Source organism: Malus domestica, chromosome 17 (genome assembly GCF_042453785.1).
Source record: "Malus domestica chromosome 17, GDT2T_hap1".
Lineage (NCBI taxonomy): Eukaryota > Viridiplantae > Streptophyta > Magnoliopsida > Rosales > Rosaceae > Malus > Malus domestica.
In genome coordinates this window covers 4787963-4809468 of record NC_091677.1, presented here as the reverse complement: position 1 = coordinate 4809468, position 21506 = coordinate 4787963, and the positions used below count along the sequence as shown (strand labels likewise).

General features: G+C 39.5%; 1 protein-coding gene and 1 pseudogene across 1 annotated transcript; both read left to right on the top strand.

Annotated features, from left to right (window-relative positions):
• Positions 1-334: 334 nt before the first annotated feature.
• On the top strand, positions 335-3773 carry LOC139193745 (uncharacterized). The gene is made up of 5 exons (XM_070817366.1): positions 335-516; positions 1279-1378; positions 1474-1628; positions 2209-2338; positions 3455-3773. Exons 1-4 carry the CDS (start codon positions 472-474, stop codon positions 2221-2223), a joined length of 315 nt encoding a protein of 104 aa, XP_070673467.1. The 5' UTR covers positions 335-471; the 3' UTR covers positions 2224-2338; positions 3455-3773.
• A 5273-nt stretch (positions 3774-9046) lies between these two features.
• On the top strand, positions 9047-21506 carry LOC139193650 (uncharacterized; annotated as a pseudogene).

Sequence of the window (21506 nt, the reverse complement as noted above, 5' to 3'; positions counted from 1 at the left end):
GGATTCTGTTTGCTGTTGTCGATCTACAGGTAAAGCTTCAATTTCCATATTGGGGTTCCATTTTTCTTCATTTCTGGAATTTGGGTTTTAATTTCAGTAATTTATTTCTATTAATTTTGGTTCTGTGTTTAGTTAATTTTGTTCTTAATTTTACTAATATTTTGAGTTTTTTTTTCCTCTGCAAATTTCGATTAAATTGCTTGCAATTGAATTATTTTGTAATTTTCTATAAAACTCCCTGTATATTAATTATTTGTTTCCAATAGCAGGTAATCAGGTATTGCATTTTTTGAAAACTCCGATTAATTTTTTTCATGTTCTTTTCTGGTGAGAAGGTTAGGGATAAGCTCTGCACCCAAACTCGAGAGTGACCCAGCCTGTTTGCTCTGTTTTTGGATTTCATTTTTAAATTTGATATTTTGTTTGCAGCCACTGGAAAGAGGCCGCAGGAAAATTTCTCTTCTGGGAGTTATGAAGGAGTTGGGGAGGAAGAACAGAGTCTTGCTGTCAGATTTAGTAAGTACTTGCCTAAAGCCATGGGATTTTGAAATATCAATTTCTTGCTTGCTTATTAGCTTTAAACATCTAAGAACCTAGGTAATCTTTTTTTTTTCCCTACTGTCTCACTGCATACAATGTGTTGATTTACACAACAGAGTCGTTCCCCACATGTGTGAGGATCTGTGCGTGCAACCTCATTGGTTAAGTAGACCTTGGTGCTCCATTTTGTGATACCATGGACAAGCAAGAGAGTAAAGAGGAGTTTGATTGCATAATTACTCAGAAAAATAAGTGTATTTATTTTTAACTATTCTGAAGTGAAATCAGTGGTCATCTACTGGTCCAGTTCAATGTTGTCTGAGTTTACAAGGGACGATGCAACACTTACATGATACTTTTCTTATTGGCTGTATGTGAATCATCAATATCTTATGGATTAATATGCTTACCATTTCGTATACATATGTTTTGATTCATGTTAAACTTTGTTTGTATTATTTTTGTGTTTGTCATTGGCAGTTGAATTTGAAAACATTCATAGTTATCCATAGGACCTTGAGGGAGTATGCAATTAGTATTCATATAGATGGTTATTCGTGTTAACGATAAAAGCATCTGGTTTAGGTTTGTCCTCAAAATTTATGCTTAGTTGTAAGAATGCTTTTGCTTAGTTGTTCATGTAAAAATGGAACATTTTTTTTGTACATATATCATTTTATATTCGTTTAATGTTTGAACTTATGCTTATTAACTTGGTTATTGGTAAAGCTCTTCTAGAGGCAGTGTTGGCGTTTAGATGATGAGGAATTAGGCGATGAGGAGGAAATGGCGAAGGCGGAGGACCAAAAGGTCCATATGAAAGCTGAAGAATCCAAAGGTAAACCCCATCAAAGTTTTCGATTATGGTGTTCTTTAGTCGATTGCTAGACTAGAACTTGAAAAACTAACACATGCAAATAATTTTTTGTGAAGGAATTGCGGTCCAGTGGCTGGATAGAAGAAAAGGACAATGCATGCTCTCTCTCTCTCTCACGGTAGATCCGTGTTCCTCTCCCCCCAAACCTAATGGCTTCAGCCCAATTCGGACCCTGCTCAGATCGGGACCTCTTGGAGATTCGGAGCTCCATGTGAGATAATTTTCCCCAAATTGTATTCAATCTATGTTGCTTCATTTCATTTTCCATTTTAATTTGGAATTGTTGATATTTTAGGCGGGTATCGCATGTATAACCAGAACAATTTTTGTATTGGATTGGGGTCAAATTGTCCAGCTTTATTAGCTATTTGGTCGCCTGTGTATTTGTAATCTGAATAATATGAATTAGGGTTTTTCTATTAGTGTCCGATTAGTCAAGAAAGGATGCTTTTTTTTTTTTTGTTATCATGCATATTTAAGCTGTAAACATCTGAAAAACTGCTTTATTGAAGTGAGATTTCCAGTTTTTGAGCTCAATTTCAGGTCTTGAGCTTTGAATTTGTTTACATGTAGCCCAGCGAAAGCTATCTACGTCGTAGTTTGAAGTATTTGTATTGGTAACTATGTGTTTTCGTTGCGCAATCTGAGTTGCCCCAATATCTTTTGTATGCAATTTGGTGTAGACAAGTAGTTTTTTTGGTGGGTATTGGAAAAAAATATGAAATTGATTTGCGCTCAATGCATAGTTAATCTTAAAATGCGGTTTATTAAATTGGTTTGATGATATATAGGTGGTAGCAAATTAGCTATGTCAACTCCTACAAGGATGAGGCTGATGAGAGACTTCAAGAGGCTGCAACAAGACCCGCCTGCAAGGATTAGCTGGGCGCCTCAGGATAACAATATAATGTTGTTGACGAGGTTAGTTATTTTTTAGGCTCTGCTTCTGCAAACGTGAACTCTTTACATGGATACCTAATTTTATGTGAGTTTTAATAGTTATATATCAAACTCCACTGCACTGTGAACAATTATAATTAGAACTTGATGAAATGGGTTCCATCCAGCAAAACTCCTGCCCTATTAAAAAATATAAAAAACTCAAAAGAAAATTTGATAATTTCTCATAGTTTAGGCCATTTATCCAAGTCAGAATGAGAAACACAGATGTTTTCTGTATCTTTAGGCTATATGTTTGGCTGTAAATTGTATGGAGTAAATCTCTTGGTGTCATTCTAAATAGACTGGAAATATGTCTCATGCAAAATTTACGTTGATGTTTATCAATGGAAATAAGTTTTGAAGTGATTACCTTTCTTTATACAAGTTCTCTTCACAAAGAAACCTATATTATGGTTTCACTTTTACTTGCTTTGGCACGGGGGGAGTGTCTGGTCATGTAATTGGCGTGTCATTACACACTACATTTTTATTTTCCTTATCTTCTATATTAATATCACCATTCTCACCCGAAGGTTGCCTCTTCCAAGTCGGTATTTGATGATCTCCAATCCCTTTTGTGTGATTTCTCTGTTTTGAATCTCGGATGGTTCCTCAGGGAGGGCAGATTTTTGGGTTTTTGGTTTTTAGGGTTTTATGTCTTGGAAGTTTTCTTTATTTTTTGGGTATAAATCTCCGGATTTTGGGGTTTTTAAAGTGGTGGATTTATGGAAATTCAAATTCTTGCATTCACAAATCCATGTAAAACCCTTCAATTTTGTTTTGTTTTAACTTTTGAGGTATGATTTTATAGAAATTAACGGTTGGAATTAACTTTAGTAATCTTGATTTTGGTTTGGTTCAGCTAGGGTGTAGTTGAGTCCACCTGTTATGGTGAAGATGGAAGATGCTAAATTTTGCTAAATTTTAGTATTAAGAACTTAATACATATGTAGTTGCCCTGTTTGGCTTTGGCGTTTTGATTCGGTGTTTGTTTGGATTTTGGGAATTACCATTGATAGATAGCATTCAAGCAAGATGCATAACTCATACCCACATTTTTTTTTTCATATTCCTTTTCTGCCATCTCTTATTTAGATTTGTGTAATTGGTTGGCTCAAAGATGGTTTACAAGGCAGGGCTTTATATTCATCTTCAGATTGGTCCATATATTTGTTCAGAATGGAATTTTGGGTAATGATCATTTTCCTCAGCAGTTTGTTGTTTCATCAAAGATATAGTCCGACAATTGCTCAGGTGACAATGTCCTTTGGTGACTGGTTGGATTAGCCCACTTTTCTGTTGGTATATATTTTCTTATGTGGCTTTCTGTATATATTAGACTTCTTCTACTGTAATTTAACAGATTTAATAGTTACTTCGTTCAATGAATAGCTCTTCAGTATCCATTTTGAAATCAGCATCATTTACTTTCATATTGATTCACCATCACCTAACAAGGTTTATTTGGACCCAAAACAAATCATAATTAATTGTTCACTAATCTGCTGCTTTATTGTCAATAACCCTTTAGATTGGGAAGCACCATGCTGTTTCCAATCAATTAGTTTGATAGGTGTTTTAACAATTTCCTAAGGTGGGAAGCACTTAGCTTTTTTTGTGTGGAAGATTAATACCATGCAACCATGATAGCTATTATAACTAAGAATCAATATGTTGTAAAGATATCTCAATTATTGAGAACGACGTATATGTTCTGTTAGTTTGATTGAAACTACAATTGGTCAAATTACAAAGAAAATGAAACATTCTCTCTCGTCTTTTTCTCTCCTATTGCATTTGGGTTTTCTCCTGTTTCTATTTCTATTGATCTAATTTGGGGTGCGGTTGAATTTGGTTGTGTCAGTAACTCGAGATGATTGTAAAGCAGTACATGTTGTGTTGATGCCTTTTATTTTACATGCATATTTGTTTCGTTGGAATTAAACTTGCAACTAAAAAAACAACGTGGTACCTAAGAATCAATGAAGTCAAACTTTGCTTCCTATACATGGATATGCATGCCATAAGAAACATTCATTTGTAGATCGTATTGTGTCATCAATAATATAGTTTCAATTAATTAGTCTACTACATGGAGGAAAAACATAGAAAAGAGAGAGTAGAAAAGTAGAAGGCATAATACCTGAGCACCTGGCATGAATGGTAAGTTTTTGAAAAAATTGCTAAACAGTCTTACAAATTTAGTCGTTAAATGTTGTACTATAACCCAAGACAAATATATAGCTTGTTTACAAATCAAAACAAAGTGCTGCTATAATCCGCAACAACCATGAATTATTTCCGCATAAAGATATTCAAATTTGATGGCACATCGAATAACTAGAAAGCAAAGCAAAATATGCCATGGGCTAACACGGAGCTAAAACAAAAGAAGGATTAAATATCGAAAATTTTCCATAAGGCATCAATTGACAAAATGCTTCTTCTTAATGTGGTCTTCCAAGAAATGAATGCAGATCCAAAACAACTAAAAAAACATCTTAGAATTAATAAATAGAAGCATAAATGGACATGATAGCTCCCTAATTTTGTAAACAAACTATATCTTTGTCTTGGGTTATAGTATAATGTTTAACGACTAAATTTGTAAGATGGTTTAGCAATTTTTTCAAAAACTTACTATTCATACTAGATGCTCAGGTATTATGCCTTCTACTTTTCTACTTATTATGCCTTCTACTTTTCTACTTTCTCTTTTTCTGTGTTTTTCCTCCACGTAGTAGGCTAATTAATTGAAACTATGTTATTGACACAATACGATCTACAAATGAATGTTTGTTATGTCATGCATATCCATATATAGGAAGCAAAGTTTGACTTCATTGGTTCTTATGTACTATGTTGTTTTTTTAATTGCTTTGTGTGAAAACTATTCATGCATGTTGCGACTAATACATTTGCGCGTGCACATTTTCTATTATATGGTATAAAAACAAGGATGCTTTTAGACATTTTTCATTCTACCCCTATCGTTCGTGTCTTTCGATTTTAGCAACCATAGTTTGAAAAAATTTCTATCCGTAATTTGAAAATTTTTCTATCCGTAGTTTCAAAAATTTTCTATCGTAGTCAATTTTTTTAAATTTTTTTTTATAAACAGTATCTATTGTTATTTTTTCATTTCAACAACCAAATAATTTTAGGTAGATGTCAACGTCAGCGACTAACTTCATCATGATTCATGTTGATTATTCATCGCTCGGGACGTATCTCGATCACACTCTCTCGATAGCAAATAATAAGAAGATATACATCCAATATGAGTGGCAGGAAAAAGAATGGAAACTGCTCTAGTGATGCATCAACGCAAGTCCTTTTCATTTCTTTGTTAACTTTTTTTTTTTTCATGACGACTTTGAACAGACAAATCGAAATACTTCACGATTTGCATGCAACGAAAAAATCACAATTATTGTACTCATGCAACAAAACAAAGCCAATTGTATTTGCCAAACCCTTGCTAGCCACAGTCGCCTCCACGAACAAAGGAGAAAAAGCGTTCACCACCGCAGAAATAGAAGCAGCCACAAATTCTCCGTTTCCGTCTCAAATTATTATTCCAATACCTCTAACCTTCATGTCTATATCTAGACCTGTAAACGGGTCGGGTTTATTGGGGTTGGATCTGGTTCAACCCAACCCGTTAAGTTAACGGGTCACCCGAAACCAACCCGTTTCATCTGTTAACAATTATTATTATTATTTTTTTGTATAGAGTTTATATTTTGTTGTTAAGATTTTATTGAAATTACTAAAATATCATCAACTAAGGGGTGTTAACGGGTCTAACGAGTTGACCCAAAGTGACCCGTTATTTAACGGGTTCACCCGTTAAGCATCCACCAAAATATTAATATTAACGGGTTGGGTCGGATCGGGTTCAAAATGCCAGGTCTATCTATATCCCAAGCAGCCACAAACTCTTCATTATCTTCAATCTTCTTGAAAGTATTGTTTCTCTTAAAAAAATTGCTGACATGGAAATAATACATGTCACTAATGTACATTTGGCAAATAAATTGAACCTATATTCACTTCTATCATACCCTATCCAACTCGAGTTGAAATCTTCTGCACCCAAAGCCTCTGTGACATACCTGTGGCCTTTCTTAGAGCTTGACACCTGTCAACTACTAACTCTAGTTTAACACTGTTAACTCAGAAAAAGATTAAAAATAAATAAATAAACGGATCCATCTCCATCGCGCTCTCAGCTCTCTCAATCTCACCCTCTTCTACCTCTCAACCCATAGAAACCATAGCGCCAACTCCTTCCTCCCTTCCCTGCCATCTTCACCCCTACAACCTATCTACCACAGCTTTCCTTTCAAATTCCAAATTTATAGCACATGGCTTCCAAGCATCGGACGGTTGTCGCCACCGTCCTCATTATCCTCCCAACACCAAAAGTCTTCTTCTTCCGAGTGGTGGTTTTGTAATTGTACAAAGATTAAAGCTCGAAAGGATATACTGGGAAAAGCCCAATCAATGGCGGCGGAGGGCTTCGATTTCTCTTAACGCCGACTGGTAGCCGCGGACCTCACGGATATGGCGGGTCTCTGTGAAGTAGGTTTGTAGTATCGGGGATCTGGAAACATACAGCGAGATTCTTAATCAAGAGGCCGAGAGGGATGGTTGTGGGATGCTTTGGTGGTGGTCGGCGTTCGGTGGGAGAGATTCTTAACCACTATACCACTTATGTTGTTGTGATAATATGCTATAATATTTATATATATGGTTTTGTTTTGAATTCTTTTTACAAGAAACAAATTTGCACATATTCCAAATTTTTTGTGGTATTATATTTTAAATTGTGTCAATTAAATACTTAGTCAATGATATGTGGTTTTTAATTTTTCTATTTTTTATTTGGTCACTTACATGGTAGGGCTGGAAAAGATTCCGGAAAATCCCAAACCAAACTGAAAAGTCCCAAACCCAAACCGAAAAATCTCAAACCAAAACCATCCTGAAGTTCGGGAATCCCATCCCGAAAAATACTGAAATTTTCGATATGGGATTGGTTTCCAAATCCCATTTGTTTGGTAATCCCGAAAAATACCGAAGTATTCGGTTTCCTATTGACTTTTGGGTTGTGGTTCTTGAAAACCATTGTCATGGTTGCTAACTACTCTTCAAAATACACTCACTCTGCACATAGAGATGATGAAGATAGTGAAAATTTTGAACCTCATGGGAACTCTATGTGGTATTAAGTCACTCATGTATCTTACCATGCAATGTATAAAGTGTAAAATATTGTACTAATTCATTATATATAAATGATTATGGTGTGTTTAGACTTCTTTCATTAATTACTACATATTTTCTACACTCACAATGTTTGTCAGCTCGCTATATAATCAACTTGATAATGTTAAATCCATTATGCAATGCATTTCCTTCCAATTTTTTGTGATAAACTAATAGATAATTGACTAAATAAACATCATGCAAAATTTCAATAAAAATTTCCAAGTTTTTCTTACAATTTCCGTGGTTTCCATGTAAATTTTATGGATATCGATATTATCCCGATATTTCCATCGATATTTCCGTGTTTTCGGACTACCGATATTTCCGATATTACCGATATTTTCTTCCTTGATCCTGAGAGAGGCCACAGGGGAGCCACGGAGGCTTTTGGGTGCAGAAGATTTCAACCCATCCAACTCAAGGTAATTAATATTAGAAAACTAATGAAAAGGGTTTGAAAACTTTGAGTTTTAACGATAAGGACAAAATAAAGGGTAAAGTAAATAGTACCATGATTGACTTTTTAATGTAAAAATATGATTTTTCGTTAAAGTTTCCATTAATATTAGATTAAATTACAGCAGTGGTCGCTAGTATTGTATCGCAAGTTTTGTTTCGGTTCCCGAACGCTAATAATAATTTCTCATGTCTTTGAATTAAGTTTAATGTTATGTTTCACTAAAAGTCCGTTTCATTATCTCTGTTAACTTTTTCATTAACTTAGTGTAAAGCAGGAATTTCATTTAAAAATAATCAATAATTGGAAATAATACTATGTTTGTGAAAAATCTTGACTTATCGGAGGAAGAAAAATGTTAAATAAAAGATAAAGAAAATTATTTTGATTAATTTCCAGGAAGTTTCTTCAAACTTTTTTTTTTTTTTTTTAGTTTCTTCAAAGTTAATTATGACAAAAGAGAAACAAGAATATTTCTCATGTTCACACACAGTTGATAACGAAAAACAGGACAAGAACCAAACCAGCTTACGTATTATAACCAATTTTCGAGCTTCATCCTCCATCGCCATTAGTTCAACCCCTCACCCTCACCTCATCCATTTCATCTCTCTCTCTCTCTCTCTCTCTCTCTCTCTCTCTATATATATATATATATATATATATATATATATATATATATATATATATATCATGAAGAACGTTATTACAAGCAGCAAACACGTTTATACAACCTTAAAACAGTGTTCGCCTCGTCTTCACCTCTCACCACTGTTTCTACTCATGATCCCTACCTTGCTCGTGGCCCAAGACGACTTGCCGCCTGTATACACTCCAGTCGACTTTATCACTGTTGCATGCGGGCCCCTAAGAGCAATTACACCCATGGAGCCCTTCTCCCTGGCAATTTACTATTCAATCCACCCTATTAAACAGTAACTGCCATAAATAAATAGTAACTACCATTAATAAACAGTAATTACCATTTACATCTCCACCCTTGAAATTTTCGCAATAAGCAATTAAAATAATAATTGTTTTGTTTGTTTAAATAATAAAAAAAACTTCCCTCTCTCTCTGTCTCTCTCTGTCTCTCTGACTCTCTGACACAAAAATAAAATAAAATATTACAAAGCCCTCGAGCCACAGGCCCGTCGACTTCCCACCCCCCTTCGCTCGGCCTCCCACCCTCACTCGGGCCCTTCCTCGCTGGAGCTGCTCCCACCGGCCCTCAGGCCCTTTCTCCTCCCCTGTCGCCCGAGCAACCAGCATCCGCTGGAGTTGCTCTAATGCAAGATAAGCAATATTGGACTGGAGATATGTACTCGATATACTCCCCCTTAGAAGAACACCAAGCTGCTAGCAAATCCACTGTCAGAGAAGCCCCTCCATCGTCCACCTCCTCCTTCATCAAAGTACCTTATACCTGGGCACGGCTTTCTCACTCTGAATTTACTTACAGATTTTCCTTCAAAACTGCCGGCCAAAAGTTCGTCCGGTTGTATTTCCGCTCGGTTTCTTATGGCCCTAGCTTCGAACGCTCCAAAGCACTATTCTCTGTCAAAGCCGGTGGCTTTACCCTTCTCCACGACTTCAATGCTTCAGTCACAGATGCTAATGGGGTTGACACTTTGTACAGAGAGTTCTGTTTGAACGTTGAAGACACAAAGAGCCTGAACATCACATTTGCTCCAAGCATGGCAGCAAGTCCAGATGCGTATGCCTTTATCAACGGAATCGAAATTGTATCCATGCCGAGCAATCTTTACTACACTCCTGCCCCAAGCTCCAATAGGCACAACAAGAAAGTATGCACCGAAGAAAACGAGTTTCGCATAGAGAACAACACTGCCCTAGAGATGCTCTACCGAATAAACATCGGTGGACCACAAATCTTATTCACTCAAGACACTGGCATGTACCGCCGCTGGGATGGTTTGGAAGTGGAGATAAATTATTTACAGCCGCTAAGAAGTGTAAGCAGTCACCTACAAGAATTCGGTAGTCAACCTGACTTTGCAGTAATACCAGCATATGCGGCGCCAGAACAAGTTTACCAAACAGGCCTGTCGATTAGCGCGGAATCGGAACCAACCTGGAACATTGGGTACAACCTCACCTGGGACTTCCCTGTAGATTCCAAGTTTTCTTACCTTATTAGATTGCATTTTTGTAGTTGGCACGAACCCGGAGAAGAGTTTCAAATTTACATAGACAAGCAAACAGTTGAAGAAAGAGCAGACATCTTCTTCTGGACCTGTGATCGAGGCCATGGCCGTGGGATTCCTGTGTACAAAGATTACGTTGTGTCAATGGTTGGCCCTGAAATCATGGGGAAGAAAACAAATCTTTCTATCGCACTGAAGGACAAGTACAACAAAGGAATATTATTGAATGGGCTCGAAATCTTCAAACTGAATGATTCAAATGGTAATCTCGGCGGACCGAACCATGTCCCAGCTCCGTCCAAACCAGTGGAGTCGCAAAGCCCCCCAAATAATTCGTCAAAGAAGACGGTGTTTGAAATCGTTGCTGGTGAAGTTTCCGGCATACTTGTCCTGATCTTTATCCTCGGATTCTTGATTTTCCGACTACTAAGGAAAGCCAAGTCCTCGGGCGCCAATTGCAGGACGACCAAGTCAACAATGACCTGCAGGTCAACTTTACCGTCTGATTTGTGTCCTTGTCTGTCACTGAAAGAGATCAAATCCGCCACCAAAAACTTCAACGACATGTGTATTATCGGAGTTGGAGGCTTTGGAAACGTGTATAAAGGATGCATCGGTGATGGTGAGACCACAACCGTTGCAATCAAACGGTTGAAACCCGAATCATCACAAGGGGCACACGAGTTCAAGACAGAAATCGAGCTGCTCTCCCAACTCCGCCACCGCCATTTGGTGTCTCTGATTGGATATTGTACGGATGAAGATGAGATGATCTTGGTATACGATTACATGGCACGTGGGACCCTCGCCAGCCATCTCTACCACACTAACAACCCACCTCTTTCCTGGGCGCAACGACTTCTGATTTGTATTGGTGCGGCTCGTGGTCTGCACTACCTTCACTGTGGAACCAAGGGCACTATCATCCACCGTGACGTGAAGAGCACCAACATCTTGTTGGATGAGAAATGGGTGGCAAAGGTTTCGGATTTCGGCTTGTCAAAATTGGGAATGACTACCGCATCCAAGACCCACATGAGAACGATGGTCAAAGGCAGTTTCGGGTATCTGGACCCGGAATATTTCCGACTTCAGCAGCTAACTGTGAAGTCAGATGTGTACTCATTCGGTGTTGTGTTGTTTGAGGTTTTGTGTGGGAGACCCGCTCTAATGCATACGGTGGAGACAAGGCAAATGAGCTTAGCTGAGTGGGCTAGGACTTGTCATGGAGACGGAACACTTGACCAAATCATTGATCCAAATTTGAAGGGTGAGATTGAATTCAAGTGCTTGAGTGTGTTCGTTGATATTGCTATGAGTTGCATACATGATAAAGGAATCGAACGGCCGTCAATGAACGACGTTGTGAATACCCTTGAGTTTGTGTTGCAGCGTCATCAGAGTTGCCTTGAAAGGAATAGTCACAAATGACAATCAGGTGGCCTTCTTCAATGACACTACCGCCTAAACTAGTAGTAGTGAGCAAAGTTCTTCGGAAAGGGAACCCATCCAATGTATATCTGAGACATCTTTTGCGTCAAATCTCAAGCATTGTGCTGTCATAAATTGAATATCTTACGGTTGTATATGGGGGCATCATTGAGCTCACTATGGTTCATACTTAATAGAATCTTTGTTTATATTTTTGTATTGACACCATTTAGCCCATTGTGGCAATAAAATCAAAATGCATCCAACACTTGTCCTCTAACAAGTGTCATCGCCATCTTAGTTTAAAGTTTCTATGTCAGTAACAAACTGTAAACAAACGCATCCTTCCCATCAAAATCCACAACAACTTGTCTTCGATTTTCAATGCGAGAGATTTGGTTAGATGAAGAATCATTCTCTTTTCATCATGTCGTCATATGGATAACGACGTCGATGAACTTCCACTAGTTCGTCTCGAGATCACCTATTGTGAGTCATAAAATTTGACTCCACGAGAATCCCACCATACAGTTAGATCTGATACTAACTGATGCAAATTCGGAAGCACTCATGAAACTATGCTATCTTTCAAACTTAATTCTCCACACAGTGACGCGGAGCTAAGGATAGCTAATAGTAGCGGCCAAATTTCCGATCACCCACTCTAGCGACCACCCAAATTCCAACCGCCGTTCTCAGGCCAACATCCAAAACCCACCATTCAATTTTCGAAGTAATCTTTTACCCTCACCATGTGCACATCTGTAATAAAAACTCAGCGAAACACTCATAAAAAACTCCATCCCTGCAAACTCCTCTACACCAACATAAAAACCAAACACTCATAAAGATATTACAAAAAAAATTAGTATAATACATATTCTCAATTGGGTGGATTATTTTTATTTAATATATATATATATATTAAACAAATCTTATAGGAGTAATTGACGAGATCAAATCTTGTGTATTCAAAATTAAGAACAATACTTGACTACTTAAAGATAAATAGGAACTCTTACTTAAACCTCTTAGTGTTTAACTCATAAAGTTTTGTGCTTATGATCAAAATCGTTCATACTATTAATCACACTGTAAAGATCTTTTCTGCAAAAAATAAATTAAAACTAAGGTCGTTTAGTCAATTGATTATAACAAATACATATACAGTTTGTAATGCTTTTACCAATACTGTTCATTTGTTTTTAAACAGTTTGATGAGTGGATCTTAGTTTTAATGGATTTTCGGCAAAGGCGATTTTTATAAGATAATTTATAATATAAACGATTTTGATTATAAACACGAAGTTCTATAAATTGATAATGAACAATTTTGAGAAATTTTGAGTAGAAATTCATGCTCATTTTTTAGTAGCCAAGTATTGTTCCAAAATGAATGTGGCTTCTATGTAATCCCAATTATGATTTAACATATGTTAAGTTTATGATAATAAAATTTTAAAAAGTTAAGTTTATAAAAATTTGATAATTAATGATTGAAGCCACATTTATTTTGAGTACCGATCACGTAATTGACGGGTGTCTTGCAAGAACGCAAGTCAATGAGTTTAAATATCCGGCAAGTCCACACTGCCGACTCAAAAGCGACCGAATATAATTATTACTACCCTCATATTTGTCAAAAATCTTGACGTATCAATAGGAAATTGACGCGTAGTATCAGACAAAAAAAAAGATAAAATATTTATATTTTCAAACTCAAAATCTCATGTTCACACTGGAAATTTTTTTAATTGTCACAGAAATAAGAATATATCACGTATTTTTATGCAAACGGTGGAAAATTTTAATTTTTAAGTTATTAACTTTTTAACGTACATAACTCATAATTTATATAAAAACACATAATGTATGTCTCGTGATGATCACACTGAAAAATCTGGTTGTTCACACAGGTTCATTTCATACAAAGAAAAACAAGAACCCAAGCAGCTTGCATATTCTAAGCAATTTTTGAGCTTCATCCTCTCTCTCTCTCTCTCTCTCTCTCTCTCTCTCTCTCTCTCTCTCTCTCTCTCTCATGAAGAACATCCCTTACTTGTCATCCATGTTTCTACACATGATCCTCACGCTACTTGTGGCCGGAGACGACTCGCCGCCTGCCTACCCTCCTGGCGATCTGATCACCATTGCACGTGGGCCTATGATTGCCATTGCATGTGGGCATACCGTCCCCCAAATTCTTAACGATCGATCTTGGACTGGAGATAGGCACTCAATATATTCTCCCTCCGAAGAACGCCAAGCTGGTAACACATCCATCACCAAAGACGCCCCTTTGTCGTCCTCCTCCTCCGCCAGTCAAGTTCCTTACACCAGGGCACGTCTTTCTCGCTTTGAATTTACTTACAGATTTTCCTTTAATACCACAGGCCAAAAGTTCATCCGCTTGTATTTCTATCCAGCTTCGTTGATGAATATCGTCTTTGCTGATGAATAATCAAGCTCTCTTACTTCAATACCTGCTGCAATGGCAGCATGGTTTATATACAAGTTTACAAGCATGCAATAAACAATAATACTGTCCTTAACCCTTGCTGTACTGACAGCATGGTTTATATACAAGTTTAATACACGCATGCAATAAATAATGCAGGTGGCAGAAACCATGTGAAGTATTCCTTCTGTCAGGTTGTGCAGCTAAGTATTCCTTCTGTCAGGTTGTGCAGTCTTCTGTCAGGTTGTGCAGCAAGTGGATTGCAGCTGGAAGGTTGAGGTTGAATTGGTGGTGCTGTCGTGGACCTTGCTGTCGTGGACCTTTCTTTAGGGTTTGGAGTTTTATGTGAGGTTTATCACGCCCCCGCAAGCTGACGGGGCGTTGACGAACGGGAAGCTTGGAGATAAGATAATGGAAACGGACAGAGGACAAACCCTTGGTTAAAAAATCAGCAATTTGATCTGTGGTAGCCACATAACCAACCTCTAGTTCCTTGCGAATGACCTTTTCCCTTATGTAGTGATAATCCACTTCAACATGGCGCATGCGAGCTTGATAAACAGGATTGGAAGCAACAGCAATGGCGCTGATATTGTCACACCAGAGACGAGGTGGCTGTAATGGTAGATATAAATCACGGAATAGATTTCGAAACCATGATAGATGGGCAGAAGTATAGGCAAGTTGACGATACTCCGCCTCTGTGCTGGACCGGGACACTCCACGTTGCTTTTTCGAACTCCAAGAAATTAAATTATCTCCAAGAAATATGCAGTGACCTCCAGTGGAATGACGGTCATCAGGGTCGCCGGCGTAGTCAGCGTCAGCGAAGGCAGTTAGAGTGAGGGGACTGGGTTTGTAAATTAAGCCATGATCATGTGTGCCTTTCAAATACCATAAGATGCGTTTGACTGCAGCCCAATGTGCAGTAGTTGGAGAGTGCATGAACTGACACACTTGGTTGACAGCGTAAGCAATATCAGGACGTGTAAATAGAAGATATTGAAGGGCGCCCACAAAACTGCGAAAAGAAGATCCATCTGAGATAGGCTCTCCATCATATAAACTCAAGCGTTTACCACTGGGAACTGGCGTTGAGATGGGCTTGGCGTCAGCCATATTAGTTGTCTGTAGAAGCTCCAAAATATACTTGGATTGAGTAAGATAGAAAGCAGAAGGCGTCCGTGAAACCTCCATCCCCAAGAAGTAGTGTAAGGGCCCAAGATCTTTCATTGCAAAATGAGTACCAAGCTGCGTGATAAACTGAGACAAGTGAGCATTGCTGTTCCCCGTGATTAATATGTCATCCACATAGATAAGAAGATAAATGATTGTTGAGCCGTCAAAATAGGTGAAGAGAGACGAGTCAGCTTGGGAAGCAGTGAAGCCCAAGTCTTCGAGTTTCTGGGAAAAACATTGAAACCAAGCACGGGGTGCTTGTTTTAAACCATATAGGGATCGTCTAAGTCGACACACATGAGAGGGAAACTGTGGATCAATGAAACGGGCAGGTTGGCGCATATAAACTTCCTCATTCAACGTGCCATGAAGGAATGCATTTTGAACATCAAGCTGGCGGATAGGCCACTGAAAATGAAGAGCAATAGAGAGAATGAGCCGAATTGTGGCATGTGTGACCACCGGACTGAAGGTTTCCCAGAAATCAATTCCCTCTTGCTGATGAAAGCCATTGGCAACTAGTCTCGCTTTAAAACGCTCGATGGAACCATCAGATTTCTTTTTGATGCGATACACCCATTTATTAGGTAATACATTCATAGAAGACTTGTAGGGTACCAAAGTCCAAGTGCCAGTACGCTGTAAAGCGTTGAATTCTTCTGCCATTGCTTGGCGCCATTGGGTAGACTTATTGGCCTGTGAGAAACATGTGGGCTCAACCAAAGTATTAGTAATGTTAGTGATGCAAGCATATCTTAGATTGGGTTTTCGAATTCCTTGTTGACCACGTGTGATCATGGGATGAGTGGATGGAGCAGTAGGAAAAGTGATGTTGGCAGGTTCAATATTCACGTGAGTAGTCGGAGTTGGTGAGTGAGAATGAGAGGCTGGAATAGATAAGGGAAGGGTAGTATGGGAAGCCGTGGTAGGTAGTGGTAGGGGGTGAGGGAAAGAGGTGGGGACAATGGGGTTTTGAAGGGAAGGAGGGGTCCGTGGGTTCGGATGTGGTTGGGTGTAATGGAAGGTATCAATATCCAGGACATGGTCCAACTGACTAAGGTTTGACAAGGTCGGAGGAACAAGTTCTTTATATGGAAAACTCTTTTCATGAAAACAACATGACGAGACAGAAAAGACTTGCCAGTGGTAGGATCATAACATTTATAACCTTGATAATTTAATGAGTATCCTAAGAAAATGCATTGTTTAGATCGAAACTTAAGTTTAGTATCAGTGTATGGACGTAAATAGGGAAAACAAGCACAGCCAAATACCTTGAGAAAATCATACTGTGGTGATTTTGAAAACAGTTTTTGGAAAGGAGAGATGCCATTCAATATTTTGGTGGGAAGACGATTAATGAGATAATTTGCAGTTTGAAAAGCGTCATCCCAAAAAGTGTGAGGAAGAGACGCATGAGCAAGTAAAGTTAAGCCAATTTCAACAAGATGACGATGTTTGCGTTCCACGAGACCGTTTTGCTCGGGATGATGAGGACAACTGAGTCTATGATGAATGCCATGTTGAGTGAAAAAGTGTTTAAAAGAAGAATTGACAAACTCTCCTCCACCATCAGATTGAAAAAATTTAATTTTGGTGTTGAACATATTTTTTGTAAGCTTTTTAAAATTAACAAAGGTTGGATAAACATCAGATTTTAACTTTAAAGGATAGAGCCATGCATATCGAGAAAAATCATCCACAAAAACAACATAATACTTGTAACCATTAATGGAATAAGAAGGAGAAATCCACACATCTGAATGTATTAATTCCAAAGGAAATGATGACTGGGAAGAGGATAAATTAAATGGCAACTTATGACTTTTGCCGAGGGGACATGATGAACAAAAGTCGTAGGTTGCATTACCAGTTAATGGTAATATATTTTTGGAAATTAGATTACGTAAAACATAAATTGCAGGATGACCCAACCTAGAATGCCAAGTAGCATCCGACACTCTAACACCGACAAATGCAGAGACTCCATTGTTGACCACAGAAGAACTTGAAAATGGATAAAAACCATTTTTACTCCGGCCTTGCAAAAGCATCTTCCCCGTTTGAAGGTCCTGAACACGGTAGGAATTGGGATATAAGGTCAGTGAACAATGATTGTCTTTGGTAAATTGATTGATGGAAATAACATTAGTAGAAGCATTAGGGCAGTGAAGGGTGTTGGGAAGGGTAAAGGAGTGATTGGGTGTGTGAATAATAGAAGTGCCAACATGAGAAATGTGCAAACCTGATCCATCCACCACACCATTAACATTGTCAGTGCCATTGTAAGGACGAGGATTCGAAACCTGATTCAAATCATGAGTGATATGTGCATTGGCTCCAGAGTCAAAAAGCCAGTTTTGAATGCCAGAGGGAGAAGCAGACGCCGGAGACGGTGCAGCAGCAGCATAAGCTTGGAGACGTGGAGCAGGAACACGTCCTTCATAAGCCATATTGAGGCGATTGAAACAATCGATGGCAGAATGGCCGTGACGACGACATATTTGGCATTGGATACGGCCACCAGATTGGGTTGGAGAAGGAGGAGCACCAAGAATGCCATAATGGGTTTGTCGGGGTGGAGGAGCATGGTGTTCTTGGCCTTGTGGACGAGGAGGAAACTGGCCACGGCCGCCATTGAAGTGACCACGGCCTCCTCGAAAAGCACCGCGACCACGAGAAGGTCCTGAACTACCCCGTCCAGCAGCAAGGGCAGTGGGCCCATTTTCAAACACAGTATGAAGCTTTTGACGTCTCTCTGCACCAAGAAGAAGAGCCTCCAAGGCACTGTAAGTGATGGCCTCATCCCTTGCTTGTGCAGAAGCAACAGTACTCTCATAAGCAGGCCCAACATTATTTAAAATAATGGCAACAAGATCAGAGTCAGTCACAGGAGAACCAGAGAGGGAGAGAGTGTCAGCAAGACCATTAATACGATTAAGAAACTCAGCAATAGAGGAATCACCACGATGGGTATTCATAAGCTCACTACGCAATTGGAGGAGGCGGCCAGTAGATTGAGAAGCATACCTGTCTCGTAAACAAGTCCATGCAGAATGAGAACTTGTCTTATTAATAAGAGAGGCAAGAACGGTGGGATGAACCGAACTGTTGATCTAAGAGAGGACCATAGCATCGTGTTGAATCCATGCATCAAAGTCAGGATTGACTTTATCAGTGAGTTGGCCATCATCATCCTGCAAGAAGGCAGGAGGACATTGGTTGGTTCCATCAACAAAGGACACCAGATTCCTACTTCGAAGCAAGGGCAACATCTGGGCATGCCATAGGGGATAGTTGGTACGATCCAACTTTATAGTCAGAAAGTTGGAAGCATTTGGAAGAGAGGGAATAGCAACGGGAGTTGAGGGATTTAAACTGGACGCCATGAGAGAGAGAAGAGAAAAAAAATAAAAAATTAAAGCTTTTGGTCGTTAGACTGTTAGCTCTGTGATACCATGATGAATATCGTCTTTGCTGATGAATAATCAAGCTCTCTTACTTCAATACCTGCTGCAATGGCAGCATGGTTTATATACAAGTTTACAAGCATGCAATAAACAATAATACTGTCCTTAACCCTTGCTGTACTGACAGCATGGTTTATATACAAGTTTAATACACGCATGCAATAAATAATACAGGTGGCAGAAACCATGTGAAGTATTCCTTCTGTCAGGTTGTGCAGCTAAGTATTCCTTCTGTCAGGTTGTGCAGTCTTCTGTCAGGTTGTGCAGCAAGTGGATTGCAGCTGGAAGGTTAGGTTGAATTGGTGGTGCTGTCGTGGACCTTTCTTTAGGGTTTGGAGTTTTATGTGAACTAGGTTTATCATTCGTATCCCGACTTCAACCGCTCCCAAGCGCTCTTTTCTGTCAAAGCCGGTGGCTTTACCCTTCTCCACAATTTCAACGCTTCAGCCATTGCAGATGTGTATGGGAAGGAGACTTTGTACAGAGAGTTCTGTTTGAACATTGATGATCAAGAGCAAAGCTTGAACATCACATTTACTCCAGCAGCAAGCCCAGATGCATACGCATTTATCAACGGAATTGAGATTGTAGACATGCCAAGCAATCTCTACTACACCGAATCCCAGAGCCCCAGTGGGGTTTCTTATGTTGGTACTAGAGGAAAGAAGTTTCTTCGAATAGAAAACAACACTGCTCTAGAGATGGTCTACCGCTTGAACATCGGTGGAGACCCAATTTCGGACACTGGACTGTTCTTCAGATTGTACCGCAACTGGGATGGTGTGGCAGAGGAGGAAAGTTATTTAGATGCATTAAGTTTACGTTCAAGCGGTCGACTACAAAGCCCTTCTGTTAATCTCAACTTTTCCATAATACCAGAGTACACTGCACCATTGGAAGTTTACCAAACAGGCCGGTCAGGGAGCAGACCGGAAGCAAGTGCACGGCCGTACAACCTCACCTGGGAATTCCCTGTAGATTCCAAGTTTTCTTACCTGGTTAGGATGCATTTTTGTGAGTTCCAATCTGATAGAGGCAACCGGAACGGTTCTGGAGACTTTCAAATTTACATAGCCAACCAAACAGCTGAAGAAAGAGCCAACATCTTCTTATGGAGTGGTGGATATGGGATTCCAGTGTACAGAGACTACGTTGTGTCAATGGTTGGCCCTGAAAGCATGCATGGCAAAACAAATCTTTCTATCGCACTATATGACTTACACAGTTATGCAACCTTAAATGGGCTTGAAGTCTTCAAACTGAATGACTCAAATGGCAATCTCGGCGGACTGAACCCCTCCCCACCTCAATCAGAACCAGTGGAGCCACAAAGCCCCTCAACCGCTCATGTGCTAGGCATCGCTGCTGGTCTAGTTTCCGGCACACTTGTCATGATCTCTGTTCTCGGATTCTTCATTTTCATGCAACGACGGAAAGCCAAGTCCTCGAGCGCCAATAACGGGACGACCAAATCAACAAAGATCCAGGGGCCCCCTGTACCGCTTTATTTGTGTCGATACTTTTCACTTGCAGATATAAAAGCAGCCACTGAAAACTTCAATGTCACGTTCATTATAGGAGTTGGAGGCTTTGGAACCGTGTACAGAGGATGCATCGGTGACGGTGTGGCGACCTCCAATGTCGCCATCAAACGCCTGAAACCTAACTCATCACAGGGAGTCCACGAGTTCAAGACAGAAATCGAGCTGCTCTCCCAACTCCGCCACCGCCATCTGGTGTCTCTGATCGGATATTGTACGGATGAATGCGAGATGATCTTGGTATACGATTACATGCCACGTGGGACCCTCGCCAGCCATCTCTACCACACTAACAAGCCACCTCTTTCCTGGGAGCAGCGGCTTCTGATCTGTATTGGCACGGCTCGTGGGTTGCAGTACCTTCACAGTGAGGCCAAGAGCACCATCATCCACCGTGCGTAAAGAGCACCAACATCTTGTTGGATGAGAAATGGGTGGCCAAGGTTTCGGATTTTGGATTGTCGAAAATGGGCATGACAACCATGTCCAAGACCCACATCAGCACGGCTGTGAAAGGCAGTTTCGGTTATTTGGACCCTGAATACTACAGACGACGGCAGCTGACTGAGAAGTCCGATGTGTACTCATTCGGTGTTGTGTTGTGGGAGGTATTGTGTGGGAGGCCCTCTCTGATGCATACAGTGGAGACAAGGCGAAAGAACTTAGCTGAGTGGGCAAAGAGTTGTTATGGAGATGGGACGCTTGATCAAATCATTGACCGCAATTTGAAGGGTAAGATTGAGCCCGAGTGCTTAAATAAGTTCATTGAGATTGCTATGAGTTGCATTCATGATAAAGGAATCGAACGACCCTCGATGAATGAGGTTGTGAGGGGGCTTGAGCTTGCATTGCAGCTTCATCGAAAAAGCATTGGAAGTAATGCTGACAATGAGGTTACCTTCTTAAATGACGGTGGCGTTAGTACCGAGCAAGGTTTTGCTAGCAATGAATCCGTCCAACGTATATCCGCGACAATCTTCTCTGAGATCAACGATCCGATTGGAAGATGACGCAAGCAACATCTTCAATGAAATGGGAGCAGTGCAGCCAGAAAGCAATAGAATTTGAATAGGATATTAGTAAATATGTTGCGTCAAATTTCATATCAGTTGTATTTGAATCCAAATGAACACCAAGTAATTCAAGAGAATCATGTTCCAATTGCA

Bases quoted from the DNA above. Each gene is read 5' to 3' on its own strand.
- LOC139193745 (XM_070817366.1), top strand. From the start codon at position 472: ATGAAGGAGTTGGGGAGGAAGAACAGAGTCTTGCTGTCAGATTTA. The intron at 517-1,278 runs GTAAGTACTTGC...AAGCTCTTCTAG, and splicing joins GAGTCTTGCTGTCAGATTTA to AGGCAGTGTTGGCGTTTAGA. The intron at 1,379-1,473 runs GTAAACCCCATC...TTTTTTGTGAAG, and splicing joins GAAAGCTGAAGAATCCAAAG to GAATTGCGGTCCAGTGGCTG.